The sequence below is a fragment of the Branchiostoma lanceolatum genome, chromosome 12 (genome assembly GCF_035083965.1).
Source record: "Branchiostoma lanceolatum isolate klBraLanc5 chromosome 12, klBraLanc5.hap2, whole genome shotgun sequence".
In the NCBI taxonomy this organism is placed as follows: Eukaryota; Metazoa; Chordata; class Leptocardii; order Amphioxiformes; family Branchiostomatidae; genus Branchiostoma; species Branchiostoma lanceolatum.
The window spans coordinates 18,865,023-18,883,642 of NC_089733.1; the positions used below are offsets into that span (position 1 = coordinate 18,865,023).

The following is an 18,620-nucleotide window of genomic DNA, read 5'->3' on the forward strand; positions in this document are numbered from 1 at the left end:
TCACTTTTAGAATAAAGTCTAAGAACGTACATGACCTATGTAGGCACATATAGGAATTGAATATGACAACAGTACATGGAAAATATTGGACCGGATAGGGTGGCGTTTGTCTTAATGGAAATAGTCTGTAACAGCGATTATGAATGACATGTATTTATGAAATGCATGTAAAGGCAAATAGATCAAATTTTCAACCTTGCCCATAATGAACTGTATCCGTCAGGTTTGACGGATTGTTAATTACGGTTTTTGGACTGACGCTCAAAATCTTCATTATCCGGTATTGACCTTTTGTTGGGTGTAACTCTTGCAGCGACAAGGCCAACATTGCTGTATACCCATGTTACAGAATTGGTCCACATTTGGTGGTCACAACACCTACTCACTTGCTTATGACCGTCCCTCGTTTCCGACGTTGTGTGTCATTTTGTGGCTGATTAGTCCTAGTCTTAGGACATTATGAAGTCAGGGTTTCATAAGCAGATGAACCGCTTCAGCGATAAAGACAGCAAATGAGCTATTGGTTTTTCAATTTTGGCACTTCTTTTTAGTTATAATATCAGCTTCGCTACAATAATAAAACATGATACACACTTTTCAAGAAGTGAAATCATTCTTTATTCGGAAATAAGAAAGTCACATGCTCAGGTCACGTCTGCTATTACTGTCAGAAAGTGAAGGCGAACACTCACAAACACAGAACGTTACACAATATTTCACAATGTTGTTTTTCAATCATATTTAAATTACAATATAAAAGCATATTGTTGTTCCCTACAGCTTGAAATAAAGTAATTATGACAAAGCACAGTTATCATAACACAAATACATTGTGATACGACAAAAATATATCCAAATATATACAAGAACGAATACAATGTTTTAGATGAGTTAAGATTACGAGCACCTGTACCCTCACACCGCACTCATGAGGGGTCGCCAATCACTTATTGCCGACTGCAGGTAGAGACAGGTTTACTGTGCCTGGCTACATGTTTGACTAAAGTAGATTTCTGTGCTGCAGAATAGTCGCACTGGTCACACTTATAGGGTTTTTCTCCTGTATGGGTTCTCATGTGAATGGATAAGTGAGTCTTTCGAGCCATCCTATACCCACACTCCCCGCACATGTAGGGTTTCTCACCAGTATGTTTTGCTAAATGCTGGTCTAAGTTTTTTTTTATTGCTGCAGAATAGTCGCACTGGTCACACTTGTAGGGTTTTTCGCCAGTGTGGATTCTCATGTGAAGGGATAAGCTGTCCTTTCTAGCTGTGCTGTACTCACACTCCCCACACATGTAGGGTTTCTCACCAGTATGTTTTGCTAAATGCTGGTCTAAGTTTTTTTTTATTGCTGCAGAATAGTCGCACTGCTCACACTTGTAGGGTTTTTCGCCAGTGTGGATTCTCATGTGAAGGGATAAGCTGTCCTTTCTAGCTGTTCTGTACTCACACTCCCCACACATGTAGGGTTTCTCACCAGTATGTTTTGCTAAATGTTGGTCTAAGTGTGATTTCTGTGCAGTAGAATAGTCGCACTGGTCACACTTGTAGGGTTTTTCTCCTGTATGGGTTCTCATATGTGAGGTTAAGTTAGACTTCTGAGTTGTCCTGTATCCACACTCCCCACACATGTAGGGTTTCTCACCGGTGTGCTTTCTTTTGTGTTGGTTCAAACTGGATTTCTGTGCTGCAGAATAGTCACACTGGTCACACTTATAGGGTTTGTCTCCTGTATGCATTTTCATGTGAAGGGATAACTGAGTCTTTCGAGCCGTCCTGTACCCACACTCCCCACACATGTAGGGTTTCTCACCAGTATGTTTCACTTTATGGTCAACTAAGTTTAATTTGATTGCAGCAGAATAGTCACACTGGTCACATTTGTAGGGTTTTGCGTGAGTTTTCATATGCAGGGACATGCCAGCCTTGTGATCTGATCTGAATCCGCACTGCCCACACATGTAGCGTAGTTTCTCAACGGTATGTTTACTTATATGTTCATCCATGTTACCCTCATGTGCATCTCGGTAACCGCACCTCCAGCAAATGTACGTAGGCTTTGCCGCATGACTTCCCTCTTGTACTGTTTGACCCTGTTCAGCTACCTGTGTCAAGACCTCTCCGTCAGACCCGGTACCGTCTACACCGCACGTTTCGTCTATTGGAACGTCTTTTTCCTCGTCCTGCAGCCGTCTCGTGTCTGGTGTCTGCTCCCGACTGTTGTAAGTCTCGTTCTTAGGATGCCCAGTTGGTTGGGTGGCGCCGAAGTAGTTGTAGGTGCCCTGGTTCTCACTGTACGTTTCCTGGCGCAGCACGTTCTCTTGTTCATCCTGTTGCCATCCCGTGTCCCATGCCTCCTCCTGTTTGATGTGCGGTTCGTTCAAAGTTTGTTCCGTATGAATATTTCTAACAGGAGGTCCACATATGAACTCCATCTCTGAAATGATGGACAGAAAATATAACTATAAGAAATATAAATTTATTTACTTCTTTTAGAAACCGCAAATAGGTGCAGATTTTACGTACTAGTAAGAAATCCTTAGTTCTATCTAAATACTAGTAGTGGCCCGTCTGAATCACTGAGAGATCACCAGGTTTTTCCAGTAACATAAGAATCAAATATCCTAGAGGAAGAGACATAATCATTGAACGCGATTTCCGCACCATGATTGTTTATTGAGGTACAAATCGACAACTAGCAGTTGTTACATAACAGTTCCTGACTGCCCCCCTCCCCATCAAATACCAACAGCATACACACTTCTAATTATAATTCACCGCTGAACAAGCACCAACCAGGAAGTATTGACGACAATCACAGGTCTTACCTGTAGGTCTATGGTGAGTAGCGGTCTCCGCGACTTCGGAATTCTTTACAAATCGCGTCCGTTCGGAGGAGAGGATACCGAAAACAAATTGACGCAGAACAAAATGGCGGATGTCAGCTCACCGGTGGGGCAAAGGTGAGAGGTCACAAACCTGATACTTACTAGTAAATGGTCAAACCACAGACTAACGCAAAACGCATATCGCTGTGTGGTAAGGATCATTTTCAAAACGTTATTCCAGGGTATTGAACTCTTCCCAGTAGCTCCTAATATACTATTCATGCGGAGAAAGCAGGCAGTTTGAGCATGAGTAATTAGCTATTTCGGGTAAAGTAGGTCCCCTAGTTGGACTTTTGTCTCGGCCCGAAATCAGGCGTTGGGCTCTGCAGCTAATATGTGGTTGTAGCGCTTTTCCATCAATAAGATGATGCAAACAACCTTCTAATTGAGTAAGGATGAATGCCGCTGGCCGTGCAGACATTAGAAAGCCAGTTTAGAGTAGTTTTTCAAACTTCATTTTTTTATATCTGGCCATAGCTACACATAGTACTGTGTGTATCGCATTACAAACTTTCCCGTGCAAGCTTCCTATACCGGGCAGCCAGTCCCACTAGGGGAGCGGAGGCGGGAAGCCTGCCCTCAGAGGCACGATAATGAGACGTTGATTGACGGCACACATGGTTCACGTCTTGAGTGGCCGCGCTTCGACTGCTCCAGCAGTATTTGAGGTCATGAAGAAACGCATAGTGTCCCTGGCATTTTTCCATATTTTAAGAATATTTTCAACGGTTTGTCTTCAAAAGGAAATGTTAATTAAAGATACTATTATCAAACATTGAATTTCAAAATACTGTGTTGTGTATAAGTTTCAGTCTACTGGGGTGAAAGGCATAGGTCAAAGGCTGACACCCCCATCCTTAGAGCGTGTTTCCCGGCCGCTATTTCCTTTTCTTACTCTGCCATGTGAAAAAGACCCAAAATCCTCGTGTACAAAGTGCTGTACGAGGAACAATGACGTCTCCGAGTACGGACACTGGTTAGGAGGATAACACCCCAGGAAGACTCAGATGAGTGGCCTATTATTGACGTTGTTAAGAAGGTAGACGAGAACCCCGTGGAAGTAAAGTGGGCTCCCTCTAAAAACAGACGATGGCCCAACAGTATTGTTGATTTGCGGTACAATGCGCCACTGAGTTGTGTGAGAATAAGCTTGTGTTGAATATTGGGAAATAAATTCAGTACTAAATTCTACTGACAAGAAAGGCGGGGCTTCAGGGTCGCTGCCCCGACTCGCGCTGGGGAAGCGCTCCTGGGACTGCCGATAATTGGAAACACAGCCAGGATGACAGGAAGACCAAGCTTGCGCTGGGGCATGCCCTAAAGTTTGTTATGAGATGAGTTACATAGTGGTTATGTATAGATGATTTGGAATCACTTTTAGAATAAAGTCTAAGAACGTACATGACCTATGTAGGCATACATAGGAATTGAATATGACAACAGAACATGGAAAATATTGGACCGGATAGGGCTGATAAAGAGGAAACATAAGAATTAAAATGCATCAACAGCAATCAATATAAGTTAAATAATCATTAAAATCTATACAATCTAAAATATGGATGTACGTGGACTACATAAACATCTGCTGGGAACCGGCCAACCATGACAGTATAAAAGCTTGCAACATCTACAGATGCTTCTTGGACAACAGCTTCAGAGCACGCGGCATGATAGATGATTTGGTGGTCACATCTACTCACTTGCTTATGACCGTCCGTCGTTTCCGACGTTGTGCGTCTTTTGTGGCTGATTAGTCCTAGTCTTAGGACATTATGAAGTCAGGGTTTCATAAGCAGATGAACCGCTTCAGCGATAAAGACCTACAACAAATGAGTTATTGGTTATTCAATTATGGCACTTCTTTTTAGTTGTTATATCAGCTTCGCTACAATAATAAAACATGATACACACTTTTCAAGTAGTGAAATCATTCTTTATTCGGAAATAAGAAAGTCACATGCTCATAGCTGTCAGAAAGTGAAGGCAAACACTCACAAACACAGAACGTTACACAGTATTTCACAAAGTTGTTTTTCAATCATATCTAAATTACAATATAATTGAACATTATTGTTCCCTACAGCTTGAAATAAAGTAATTATGACAAAGCACAGTTGTCATAACACAAATACATTATGATACGACAAAATATATCAAAAGATATACAAGAACGAATACAATGTTTAGAAGAGTTCAGATTAATAACACCTGTACCCTCACACCGCACTCATGAGGGGCCGCCAATCACTTATTGCCGACTGCAGGTAGAGACAGGTTTACTGTGCCTGGCTACATGTTTGACTAAAGTAGATTTCCGTGCTGCAGAATAGTCGCACTGGTCACACTTATAGGGTTTTTCTCCTGTATGGGTTCTCATGTGAATGGATAAGTGAGTCTTTCGAGTTGTTCTGTACCCACACTCCCCACACATGTAGGGTTTCTCACCAGTATGTTTTGCTACATGCTTGTCTAAGTTTGGTTTGCTTGCTGCAGAATAGTCGCACTGGTCACACTTGTAGGGTTTTTCGCCAGTGTGGATTCTCATGTGAAGGGATAAGCTGTCCTTTCTAGCTGTGCTGTACTCACACTCCCCACACATGTAGGGTTTCTCACCAGTATGTTTTGCTAAATGCTGGTCTAAGCTTTTTTTTATTGCTGCAGAATAGTCGCACTGGTCACACTTGTAGGGTTTTTCGCCAGTGTGGATTCTCATGTGAAGGGATAAGCTGTCCTTTCTAGCTGTTCTGTACTCACACTCCCCACACATGTAGGGTTTCTCACCAGTATGTTTTGCTAAATGTTGGTCTAAGTGTGGTTTCTGTGCAGTAGAATAGTCGCACTGGTCACACTTGTAGGGTTTTTCTCCTGTATGGGTTCTCATATGTGAGGTTAAGCTAGACTTCTGAGTTGTCCTGTATCCACACTCCCCACACATGTAGGGTTTCTCACCGGTGTGCTTTCTTTTGTGTTGGTTCAAAGTGAATTTCTGTGCTGCAGAATAGTCACACTGGTCACACTTATAGGGTTTGTCACCTGTATGCATTCTCATGTGAAGGGATAACTGAGTCTTTCGAGCCGTCCTGTACCCACACTCCCCACACATGTAGGGTTTCTCACCGGTATGTTTCACTTTATGGTCAACTAAGTTTAATTTGATTGCTGCAGAATAGTCACACTGGTCACACTTGTAGGGTTTTGCGTGAGTTTTCATATGCAGGGACATGCCAGCCTTGTGATCCGATCTGAATCCGCACTCCCTTTAGCTACACATGTAGTGTAGTTTCTCACCGGTATGTTTACTTATATGTTTATCCATGTTACCCTTATGTGCATCTTGGTAACCGCACTTCCAGCAAATGTACGTAGGCTCTGCCGCATGGCTTCCCTCTTGCACTGTTTGACTCTGTACAGCTACCTGTGGCAAGACCTCTCCGTCAGACCCGGTACCGTCTACACCGCACGTTTCGTCTATTGGAACGTCCTTTTCCTCGTCCTGCTGCCGTCCCGTGTCTGGTGTCTGCTCCCGACTGTTGTAAGTCTCGTTCCGAGGATGTCCAGTTGGCAGGGTGGCGCCGAAGTAGTTGTAGGTGCCCTGGTTCTCACTGTACGTTTCCTGGCGCAGCGCGTTCTCTTGTTCATCATGTTGCCACCCCGTGTCCCCTGCCTCCTCCTGTTTGATGTGCGGTTCGTTCAAAGTTTGTTCCGTATGAATATTTTCAACAGGAGGTCCACATATGAACTCCATCTCTGAAATGATGGACAGAAAATATAACTATAAGAAATATAGATTTATTTACTTCTTTTAGAAACCGCAAAAGGGTGCAGATTTTACGTACTAGTAAAGAAATCCTTAGTTCTATCTAAATACTAGTACTAGTAGTGGCCCGTTTGAATCACTGAGAGATCACCAGGTTTTTCCAGTAACATAAGAATCAAATATCCTAGAGGAAGAGACATAATCATTGAACGCGATTTCCGCACCATGATTGTATATTGAGGTACACATCGACAACTAGCAGTTGTTACATAACAGTTCCTGACTGCCCCCCTCCCCATCAAATACCAACAGCAACCACACTTGTAATTCTACTTTACCGCTGAACAAACACCAACCAGGAAGCATCTACGACAATCACAGGTCTTACCTGCAGGTCTATGGCAGGTAGCGGTCTCCACGACTTCGGAATTCTTTACAAATCGCGTTCGCTCGGCGTAAGTTGACACAGAAATTGATGACGCAGATCACAATGGCGGATGTCAGCTCACCGACGGGGCAAAGGTGAGAGGTCACAAACCTGATACTTACTAGTAAATGGTCAAACCACAGACCAACGCAAAACGCATATCGCTGTGTGGTAAAGATCATTTTCAAAACGTTATTCCATAGTATTGAACTCTTCCCAGTAGCTCCTAAGATACTATTCATGCGGAGAAAGCAGGTAGTTTAAGCATGGGTAACTAGCTATTTCTGGTTCAGTAGCTAGTTTGACTTTTGTCTCGGAGAAATCAGGCGTTGGGCTCTGCAGCTAATATGTGGTTGTAGCGCTTTTCCATCAATGAGATGATGCAAACAAACTTCTAATTGAGTAAGGCTTGAATAATCTAACCTCCTAAATGTCACAGGCCCATTCAAAGCCTGATTTTCTTACAGGACCTAACATTTAATAAATATAGATAGAGCCTTAAATGCTGATCTCCGCAATGTTGACAGGTGGCTGGATGCAAATAGACCGAATGTCCGTAAATGCAAGTCTATTCTCTTTGGCACTGTGAGAAGGCTGCGTCTAGGTAATGAACAACTAAATCTTACTCTTTCTGGAACGTTGAATTTGGAAGCGGTTTCATGTTTTAAAAATCTAGGTGTTTGGTTCAACCCCTGTCTAACATGGAGCTTACACATCAACAAACTGTGCAATGCGGTGTCATCTAGGCTAGGAGTGATTAGACGTTTAGTGTCCGTTTTACCACATAAGACCCTGTGTCTATGTTGTTCAACTGTATGGTTCTACCTATTGTGATACTGTTTGGGCCAACTGTGGGAAATCTCTGTCTGACAATGTCCAGAAACTCCAAAACCGAGCAGCACGACTTGTCCTCGGTCTGTCACGTACAGCACATGTGGATAATGAACAGTTTTCTGCATTAGGTTGGAGTTCCCTCGCATCTCGCCGGCAAATGCACCTTCTTCAAACTGTCTTTAAATCAACTCACCAACAAGTCCAAGATTATCTACAAATATTTGACAGAACATCTCATACCTATGCAACAAGACATAATTCAAATTTATCATTGCAACTTCCGAAAGTCAGATTAGAATCCGGCCGTAGAAAATTTGCGTACAGGGGTGCATTTGCCTGGAATGATTTGCCGGCTACAGTTAGAGCGGCCACGTCGGGCCTAACTTTCAAAAAGCTAGTAAAATATCACTACTGACCTCTGACCTCCAGACCCGGCCTGCCACATCGACTTTGATTACGGAATATGATTTGGATTTGACGCTCGGTTGTGTAAAAATTGTTATTGGTTTTGGTTATTTGTTGTTCATTAGCTTAATATGTTATTTCCTTGTATATATTATTGAGTCCGTTTATGTTGTTCTGTACAGGGTGCGCCTGAAAAGTAGTGTGGTTAGCACTGAGAGCGTCCTACCCTGTAGAGAAAACAGAAATAAATAAATAAATAAATAAATAAACAAATAAACAAATAAATAAATATTTAAAGAGAAAGGATGAATGCCACTGGCCGTGAAGACATCAGAAAGTTGGTTTAGAGTAGTTTTTCAAACTTCTTCTTTTTTCATAGCTGGCCATAGCTCAACATATTACTGTGGTCTACACTTATCCTTGCGAATAAACCTACGGTACAAACGGTAACCGGTTGTTTCGCTACATTGTCAGTTCGCTACATGCCCTAAGTTCTTTCGCTACATGGCACAAAGTTCTTTCGCTACATGGTTAGTTGTTTCGCTACAGTTGAATATTATTTCTCTAGATAGACTAGTAACATTAGAAATGGTTTTACAACATTTACGTATTATCAATGAATGGATTCAGACATTCGCGGATAATTTTTTGGCCGCATGACGGTGTGAGCCCGATATTGCTTTTATCATTGACCTATTTAGACAATAAGCATCGACATTGACACAACTTGTGAATGTGTGTTCTAAGCACTACTCTGGAGTTATAGTCATTGGGAAGATTTAGCTTACATGTAAACTCGATTTTGTTTGATTTGTTCTTTGCCGTATTATGAATGTGATTGTCCTACTGTAACTTAGATGGCACCCAACATCAGCAACGCTGCCTGGGTGACCTGTGTATCGCTCTGTTGCAAATGTCAATTTAACAAAATAAAATACACTGGAGTCCAGTCTTGTAAGGTTTAATCCGATTCAATTTACCAATCACGCCACTTAGCCAGCTTTTATAAAAAGCTTTCTTCTTATTTCTCTGTTGGAGTCCTCATATGTTTAGGTAAGTACGGATTTCGAGTACCTGTACCCGTACTCCCCGTACATGTAGGGTTTCTCATCACTGTACATGTGTCTTGTGAAATACATTGACAGGTTTATTGTGTCTGGCTACATGTTGGTCTAATTTAGAATTCTGTGCTGCAAAGTAGCTCCACTGATAGCATTTATAAGGGTTTTCTCCTGTATATGTTAGGTATGCCGATCCAAAGTAGACTTTTGAGCTGCCCTGTACCCACAATACCCTCATATGTAGGGCTTCTCTCCTGTATGGATTCTCATGTGTTGGGATAAGTCGGACCTTCGAGCTGTCCTGAACCCACACTCCCCACACATGTAGGGCTTTTCTCTTGTGTGAGTTTTCACATGTACAGACAAGGTAGACTTATCAGCTGGCCTGTACCCACAAAACCCACACACGTAGGGATTTCCTCCTGTATGGGTTCTTATATGTTTGGAACCAGTGTGCTTTTTTTTATGTTTGACCAAACTGGACTTCTGAGTTGTGGGTTTCTCACCAGTATGTCTTACTACGTGGTCATTTAATTGTGATTTCGTTGCTGCAGAATAGTCGCACTGGTAACACTTGTAAGGCTTTTCTCCTGTATGGGGTCTTATATGTTTAGAAAAGTCAGACTTAAGAGCTGTCCTGTACCCACATTCCCCTAACATGTAGGGTTTCTCACCAGTATGTTTTACTATATGGTCATTTAATTGTGATTTCGTTGCTGTAGAATAGTCGCACTGGTAACACTTGTAAGGCTTTTCTCCTGTATGGGTTCTTATATGTTTAGAAAAGTCAGACTTAAAAGCTGTCCTATACCAACATTCCCCTAACATGTAGGGTTTCTCACCAGTATGTTTTACTATATGGTCATTTAAGTGTGATTTCGTTGCTGCAGAATAGTCACACTGGTCACACTTTAAAGGCTTTTCTCCTGTATGGGTTCTTATATGTTTGGAAAAGTCAGACTTAAGAGCTGTCCTATATCCACACTCCCCACACGTGAAGGGTTTCTCACCGTTGTGTTTTGCCAGATGAATGACCAGTTCAGACTTCTGTGCAGCAGAATAGTCACACTGGTCACATTTGTAGGGTTTTGCGTGAGTGATCATGTGCAGGGTCATACTAGACTTGTGATCCGATCTGAATCCGCACTCCCCACAAAGATAGTGCAGTTTCTCACCGGTATGTTTACTTATATGTTCATCCATGTTACCCTTATGTGCATCTCGGTAACCGCACTTCCAGCAAATGTAGGTAGACTTTTCCGCATGGATACCCTCCTGTTCTGTATGGCTCTGTACAGCAGCTTGTGGCAAGACTTTTTTCTCAGACCCGGTACAGTTTACACCGCACGTTCCATCCTTTGGAACGCCTTTTTCCTCGTCCTGCTGCCGTCCCGTGTCTGTCCAAGGATGTCCGGTTGCGCAGAGGTAGTCGAAGGTTTCCTGGTCCTCAGTGTTCGTTTCCTGACACAGCACGTTCTCTTGTTCAACCTGTTGCCATCCAGTGTCTCCCGTCTCCGTCTGTTTGATGCGCGTCTCGTTCGCAGTTGGTTCCACATGAAGCAGTGTTCTCGCCAGGCCTTTTCAGCATAGGGGCCCCCTATGCTGTGATCTGGACCCCCTATGCTGTGATCTGGACCCCTATGCTGTGATCTGGACCCCTATGCTGTGTTTCAACCAGCATAGGGGTGCTTCTTTCTGGGACAAACCTTGTGACCCTTCATAAATCTTACAAAAAGTTCATATTTGGCTTTAGAATGAGGCTGTGACAGAGGAAAAACTCTACTTTACAAAACTTATCCCTCAAAATGCATGAAATAATGTCTCATTGGGTTATGAATTTTAAAATTTTCCGGGAGAACATGACGGACTCCCTACTATGGTCACTCCACGCGTGACTTGCACCGCGTTAAGTTGGCCTTCTGTACCTGACCCCTATGCTGTGAAAAAATCCTGGTGAGAACACTGTGAAGCTTTTTAACAGGAGGTTCACATATTAACTCCGCCATCTCTGAAATGATGGAGAGAAAAAAGGGTGCAGATTTTACGTACCAGTAAAGAAATCCTCAGATTTTTACGTTGTAGTAAGAAATCCTACGTTCTATCTAAATAGAGGCCCATTTTAGCCTCTGAGAGATCACCTGGTTTTTCTAGTAACATTAGATTCAAATGTTCTAGATGATGAGACAACATTGAACGCGATTTCCGCACCATGATTGTATATTTGAGGTACAAATCGACAACTAGCATTCTACACAGATCACTGCCCCCCTCCCCATCAAATACCAACAGCAAACACACTTCTAACTGTAGTTTACCGCTAAACAAGCACCAACCAGGAAGCATTGACGACAATCACAGGTCTTACCTGTAGGTCTATGGTGGTTAGCGGTCTCCGCGACTTCGGAATTCTTTACAAATCGCGTCCGTTCGGAGGAGAGGATACCGAAAACAATGACGCAGAACAAAATGGCGGATGTCAGCTCACCGGCGCGGCGGGGCAAAGGTGAGAGGTCACAACCTGATACCAATTAGTAAATGGTCAAACCACAGATCACCGCAAAACGCATATCTCTGTATGGCAAAGATCAGTTTGAAAACGTTATTCCAGGGTATTGAACTCGTCTTCCCAGTAGTTCCGAATATTATGGTGTCAGTTATACTATTCATGCGGAGAAAGCAGGTAGTTTGAGCATGAGTAATTAGCTATTTCGGGTAAAATAGGTCCCCTAGTTGGACTTTTGTCTCGGAGAAATCAGGCGTTGGGCTCTGCAGCTAACATATGGTTGTAGCGCTTTTCCATCAATGAGATGATGCAAACAACCTTCTAATTGAGTAAGGATGAATGCCGCTGGCCGTGTAGACATTAGAAAGCCAGTTTAGAGTAGTTTTTCAAACTTCATTTTTTTTATATCTGGCCATAGCTACACATAGTACTGTGTGTATCGAGATGTGTTACATAGTGGTTATGTATGGATGATTTGGAATCACTTTTAGAATAAAGTCTAAGAACGTACATGACCTATGTAGGCACATATAGGAATTGAATATGACAACAGTACATGGAAAATATTGGACCGGATAGGGTTGATAAAGAGGAAACATTAGAATTAAAATGCATCAACGGCAATCAATATAAGTTAAATAATCATTAAAATCTATACAATTTAAAATATGGATGTACTTGGACTACATAAACATCTGCTGGGAACCAGCCTACCGTGACAGTATAAAAGCTTGCAACATCTACAGATGCTTCTTGGACAACAGCTTCAGAGCACGCGGCATGATAGATGATTTGGTGGTCACATCTACTCACTTGCTTATGACCGTCCGTCGTTTCCGACGTTGTGTGTCATTTTGTGGCTGATTAGTCCTAGTCTTAGGACATTTTGAAGTCAGGGTTTCATAAGCAGATGAACCGCTTCAGCGATAAAGACCTACAACAAATGAGTTATTGGTTATTCAATTTTGGCACTTCTTTTTAGTTGTTATATCAGCTTCGCTACAATAATTATTATTATTATTTCTTTATTTCAGGCTCTCACTGGCCCATATGACATAGGGACAAACATGAAAAACAAAGATTATATACAACATTTTGAGACAAACTAACAATGTTATGGCTATGTGTAGAGGCGGCTCCATAGGTTGGTGAAGAATGAGTTCTTGTAAAAAGAGTCGGACCTAAGTACGGACTGTATAATGGCATTACAAGAATTGAAAATCCTATGTACAAAGGAGTGGCACTGTTTACGCCATCTGGCGTCGAAGGTATCGGTATGATTGCACACGAACATTTCACTTGCGCTGCAAGATCTTGGGAAACTCATAATTATACGGAAACAATTGTTGTAGGCAATTCGACATTTCGACAGAACACTCGAGCGAAAAGAATTCCATAACTGCGCCCCAAAGAGTTGGGAGCAGTGAGACGTGAATAGTGTTTTCTTAATAGTAGGTGAACAAAGACAAAATTTTCGAATTATAGTATTTGCTCGACAATACAGGCCCCTTACTTGGGCAAGGATACAGTCATCATCACTCAGTCTGTCATTAATAGCAATACCAAGATATACAAATGATGTCACAAATCTAAGACACTCTCCATACAGTTTGATCGACGGGAGCGGATGTAAAAGTGGCAAACTAGCACTCGGAAAGTACATGCAGCATGTCTTGTTTACATTGAATAATACATCATTTTCTAAACCAAAGTCCTCACAAGTACTTACAAGTTTTTGCAGAGACTTAAGGCTAGGACATAACAAACACATGTCGTCAGCGTAAAAAAGATGGTTCACAAGGCAGCCTCCTATATAGCAACCTACTTTAGTACAACTGAGTCTCGAGCTTAAATCATCTATATATACATTAAATAGTAGCGGGGATAGCAGACTCCCTTGCCTTTCCCCATTTGATACATAAAAGCAGGGAGACAAAACATTGTTCCATCTAATACACATTGTTTGGTTCTGGTACCAATAAACCAGAAACCTCACCAAATACACCGGGACCTTTCTGTCAAGGAGTTTTTTAAATAGGGTCCAATGGTTTACCCTATCAAAAGCCTTGGAGGCGTCTAAGAAACAAGCAAAAACTGGAGAGCCGAGACCCCGGTAGTACTCAATTGTCTGTTTTAAAGTAAATACACACATGTCAAGACCATGACCACGTTTGAAACCGAACTGATGAGCAGTGGTTTGAAGATATGGCTCTAGCCTGTTCAATAAAACAGCCTCCAGAACTTTGGATAATGCTGATGCAATTGCTATTGGTCTATAGTTATCACTATCAGAAATATTACCAGTTTTGTTTTTAACAACCGGAATGATGGTAGTATCTAACATACTTTTCGGAATGAAGTTATGTACAAGCGCGGCTGAAAACAATAGTGCTAAGCATATGCTAAGCTTAGGCCCCGCATATTTAAGGTGTTCATTACTGATTTCGTCAGACCCTACCGCTTTTCCATTGGGTAAGTTTCTAATTATATCATATACTTCCACAGCAGAGATTTGCATCCCCGAATCAAATTCAAAAGGACAACCTGTCGACAAATCAGACATAACAGCAGGTCTATGTACCTCATTATTAACAGAGTTCAGCAGTTTATCAAAATGACTCCTCCACATGTCTGCGATCTGCTCAGCCCCAGAGCAACCATCTATAGTGCAAGAGCCCCAGCCCCAGAGCAACCATCTATCAATAATAAAACATGATACACACTTTTCAAGTAGTGAAATCACTCTTTATTCGGAAATAAGAAAGTCACATGCTCATAGCTGTCAGAAAGTGAAGGCAAACACTCATTAACACAGAACGTTGAACAATGTTTCACAATGTTGTTTTTCAATCAGATCTAAATTACAATATAGTTGCACATTGTTGTTCTCTGCAGCTTGAAATAAGTAATTATGACAAAGCACAGTTGTCATAACACAAATACATTATGATACGACAAACAAAAATATATCCAAATATATACAAGAACGAATACAATGTTTTAGATGAGTTAAGATTAATAGCACCTGTACCCTCACACCGCACTCATGTGGGGTCTCCCATCACTTATTGTCAACTGCAGGTAGAGACAGGTTTACTGTGCCTGGCTACATGTTTGACTAAAGTAGATTTCCGTGCTGCAGAATAGTCGCACTAGTCACACTTGTGGGGTTTTCACCTGTATGCTTTCTTTGATGCTGGTCCAAACTGGATTTCTGTGCAGCAGAATAGTCACACTGGTCACATTTGTAGGGTTTGTTACCTGTATGCTTTCTCATGTGAAGGCATAAGAGAATCTTTCGAGCTGTTCTGTACCCACACTCCTTGCACATGTAGGGCTTTTCACAAGTATGTTTCACTTTATGGTCAACTAAGTGTGATTTGTTTACTGCAGAATAGTCGCACTGGTCACACTTGTAACGCTTTTCACCAGTATGTTTTGCTACATGTCGGTCTAAGTGTGATTTCCTTGTTGCAGAGTAGTCGCACAGGTCACACTTGTAGGGTTTTTCTCCAGTATGGATTCTCATGTGAATGGATAAGTCAGTCTTCCGAGCTGTTCTGAACCCACACTCCCCACACATGTAGGGTATCTCACCAGTGTGCTTTCTTTGATGTTGGTTTAAATGAGATTTCTGTGCAGCAGAATAGTCGCACTGGTCACACTTGTAAGGCCTTTCTCCTGTATGGGTTCTCATGTGTTCCGATAAGGTAGACTTTTTAGCTGCTCTGTACCCACACTCCCCACACATGTAGGGCTTCTCTCCTGTATGTGTTCTTATGTGTATGGCTAAGTTAGATCTAGAAGCTGCCCTGTACCCACACTCCCCACACATGTAGGGTTTCTCATGATCACCTTTGTGTTTTGCCAAATGAATGTCCAGTTCAGCATTCTGTGCAGCCGAATAGTCACACTGGTCACACTTGTAGGGTTTTGCGTGAGTTTGCATATGCAGGGACATGCCAGCCTTGTGATCCGATCTGATCTCACCAGTGTGCTTTCTTCGATGTTGGTTTAAAAGAGATTTCTGTGCAGCAGAATAGTCGCACTGGTCACACTTGTAAGGCCTTTCTCCTGTATGGGTTCTCATGTGTTCCGATAACCTAAACTTTCTAGCTGCTCTGTACCCACACTCCCCACACATGTAGGGCTTCTCTCCTGTATGGGTTCTTTTGTGTATGGCTAAGTTAACTCTATCAGCTGTCCTGTACCCACACTCCCCACAAATATAGGGTTTCTCTCTAACCCTCCTTGGTTTCTCATGATCACCTTTGCGTTTTGCCAAATGAATGTCCAGTTCAGCACTCTGTGCAGCAGAATAGTCACACTGGTCACATTTGTAGGGTTTTGCGTGAGTTTTCATATGCTGGGACATGTCAGCCTTGTGATCCGATCTGAATCCGCACTCCCTACACATGTAGTGAAGTTTCTCACCGGTATGTTTACTAATATGTTCATCCATGTTAACCTTATTTGCATCTCGGTAACCACACTTCCAGCAAATGTATATAGACTTTGCCGCATGGCTACCCTCCTGTTCTGTGTGGCCCTGTACTGTCGACGGTGACATGGCTTTTTTCTCAGACCCGGTACAGTTTAAACCGCACGTTTCGTCGTTTGGAACATCCTTTTCCCCGCCCTGCTGCCGTCCCGTGTCTGTAAATGTCTGCTCCCAACTGTCGTAAGTCTCGTTACACGAATGTCCGGTTGGTTGGGTTGTACCAAAGTAGTCGTGGGTTTCCTGGTCCTCACCACCGTCCTCTTGTTCATCCTGTCGCCATGCAGTGTCTCCCGTCTCCTCCTCTTCTATATGCGTCTGTTGCCATGCAGTGTCTCCCGTCTCCTCCTCTTCTATATGCGTCTGTTGCCATGCAGTGTCTCCCGTCTCCTCCTCTTCTATATGCGTCTGTTGCCATGCAGTGTCTCCCGTCTCCTCCTCTTCTATATGCGTCTGTTGCCATGCAGTGTCTCCCGTCTCCTCCTCTTCTATATGCGTCTGTTGCCATCCACTGTCTCCCGTCTCCTCCTCTTCTATATGCGTCTGTTGCCATCCTGTGTCTCCCGTCTCCTCCTCTTTGATGTGCGTCTGTTGCCATGCAGTGTCTCCCGTCTCCTCTTCTTTGATGCGCGTCTGTTGCCATCCACTGTCTCCCGTCTCCTCCTCTTTGATGTGCGTCTGTTGCCATGCAGTGTCTCCCGTCTCCTCCTCTTTGATATGCGTCTGTTGCCATGCAGTGTCTCCCGTCTCCTCCTCTTCTATATGCGTCTGTTGCCATGCAGTGTCTCCCGTCTCCTCCTCTTCTATATGTGTCTGTTGCCATGCAGTGTCTCCCGTCTCCTCCTCTTCTATATGCGTCTGTTGCCATGCAGTGTCTCCCGTCTCCTCCTTGATGTGTGTCTCGTTTGAATTTTGTCCTGCATGAAGCTCTTTAACGAAAGGCTCGCATTTGAACTTTGCCATCCTAAAATGTAAGTAAATATAGGTTAGAAAAAGATCACATATTATAAATTTTGGAAACCAGAAAATGAGGCAGAATTTACATAAGGAATTATTCTGTCCAAATAGCGAATCCGTTTTTAATAGCTTCTGAGAGATCACCTGTATATTTCTCAAAGTAACAAAAGTCAAATTTATTTATTTAATCTGTTTTATAAATATCTCCTAGGGTTCAAAACATCACTATTTCTGCACCATGCATTGGTGGTACATTTCATATTCTAACTATTTGAGGTACGAATCGACAATACATAGCAGCTATCATATACTGAATAAAAATCAATCAATATCCCACACATTGGTGATCCAGATTTTTTTCACCCAACCCCCCTGTCCAGTCCAGATTTTTTACCCAACCCCCCTGTCCAGTCCAGATTTTTTCACCCAACCCCCCTGTCCAGTCCAGATTTATTTCACCCAGCCCCCCCCTGTCCAGTCCAGATTTATTTCACCCAGCCCCCTGTCCATCCAACCTCTTCCGCCCCCCCACTTTCCTTTATTGTTTGGAACAGCCCATTACAGTTCCCTCCATTGCCCCCCCCCTCCCTTCCCCGTCAAAAACCCACGTCCCTAAACACATTCGCATAATAAGCTAGTTCGGAGTTGCTACTACGCATGTGCAGTGTCAAAGGTGAAGGCCCCCGCGACGGAAACAGTGCTCGCCTCCACATTGTCTCGATTTGCATAACAACGTCCAGACGGGTCTTGTTTTCGTCGCGGGGGCTTTCACCTTTGACACTGCACATGCGTAGTAGCAACTCCGAACTAGCTTATTCCAATGTACCGCTGAACACACACCTACCAGGAAGCATTAACAACAATCGCGGGTCTTACCTGTAGGTCTATGGTGGTTAGCGGTCTTCACGACTTCTGTGGAATCCCCTAAAATCGCGTCCGTATGCGGTAGATGATACGGAAGACGACGTGGAAAAACAAAATGCCGGACGCCAGCTCACCGTCGGGGCAAAGGTGAGAGTTCACAAACCTGATACTCCCTTGGCAATGGGTCAAACCACAGATCGCTGCATAACGCTTTAGCAAAGATGCCTTTGATTTAATTTGATTTGATTTAATTTGATTTGATTTATTCGACTGTAAAAAATTACAGCCAGGGCTACCCAACTAGCCAAAGGCTATTACAAAGGGTTAGCCCTAGGAACAGTATTCAGAGTTCATTACAAACGTTCACAAAGCATGCCAAACAGATACATAAAACTCCAAACTAAAAGAAAAACATATAAG

The 18,620-nt window shown here is 42.8% G+C and overlaps 4 protein-coding genes across 4 annotated transcripts; all 4 read right to left on the reverse strand.

The window, feature by feature from the left end:
* Nucleotides 1-603: 603 nt before the first annotated feature.
* On the reverse strand, nt 604-2,942 carry LOC136446583 (zinc finger protein 431-like). The gene is made up of 2 exons (XM_066445035.1): nt 2,832-2,942; nt 604-2,440 (listed from the first exon to the last, which is right to left on the reverse strand). The coding sequence occupies exon 2, from the start codon at nt 2,436-2,438 to the stop codon at nt 948-950; it is 1,491 nt and encodes a 496-aa protein (XP_066301132.1). The 5' UTR covers nt 2,439-2,440; nt 2,832-2,942; the 3' UTR covers nt 604-947.
* A 1,863-nt stretch (nt 2,943-4,805) lies between these two features.
* Nucleotides 4,806-7,277, reverse strand: LOC136446365 (zinc finger protein 431-like). Its single transcript, XM_066444706.1, has 2 exons — nt 7,040-7,277; nt 4,806-6,641 (listed from the first exon to the last, which is right to left on the reverse strand). The coding sequence occupies exon 2, from the start codon at nt 6,115-6,117 to the stop codon at nt 5,143-5,145; it is 975 nt and encodes a 324-aa protein (XP_066300803.1). The 5' UTR covers nt 6,118-6,641; nt 7,040-7,277; the 3' UTR covers nt 4,806-5,142.
* Nucleotides 7,278-9,612: 2,335 nt separating this feature from the next.
* Nucleotides 9,613-10,581, reverse strand: LOC136445832 (zinc finger protein 782-like). The gene has a single exon (XM_066443976.1). The coding sequence runs from the start codon at nt 10,579-10,581 to the stop codon at nt 9,613-9,615; it is 969 nt and encodes a 322-aa protein (XP_066300073.1).
* Nucleotides 10,582-14,604: 4,023 nt separating this feature from the next.
* LOC136446060 (zinc finger protein 431-like) lies at nt 14,605-18,356 on the reverse strand. The gene is made up of 2 exons (XM_066444335.1): nt 18,213-18,356; nt 14,605-17,343 (listed from the first exon to the last, which is right to left on the reverse strand). The coding sequence occupies exon 2, from the start codon at nt 17,340-17,342 to the stop codon at nt 15,000-15,002; it is 2,343 nt and encodes a 780-aa protein (XP_066300432.1). The 5' UTR covers nt 17,343; nt 18,213-18,356; the 3' UTR covers nt 14,605-14,999.
* Nucleotides 18,357-18,620: the final 264 nt, after the last annotated feature.

What these genes read in the sequence shown, in the direction of transcription:
- LOC136446583 (XM_066445035.1), bottom strand. Translation starts at nt 2,438, where the DNA reads ATGGAGTTCATATGTGGACCTCCTGTTAGAAATATTCATACGGAACAA.
- LOC136446365 (XM_066444706.1), bottom strand. Translation starts at nt 6,117, where the DNA reads ATGTCCCTGCATATGAAAACTCACGCAAAACCCTACAAGTGTGACCAG.
- LOC136445832 (XM_066443976.1), bottom strand. Translation starts at nt 10,581, where the DNA reads ATGGATGAACATATAAGTAAACATACCGGTGAGAAACTGCACTATCTT.
- LOC136446060 (XM_066444335.1), bottom strand. Translation starts at nt 17,342, where the DNA reads ATGGCAAAGTTCAAATGCGAGCCTTTCGTTAAAGAGCTTCATGCAGGA.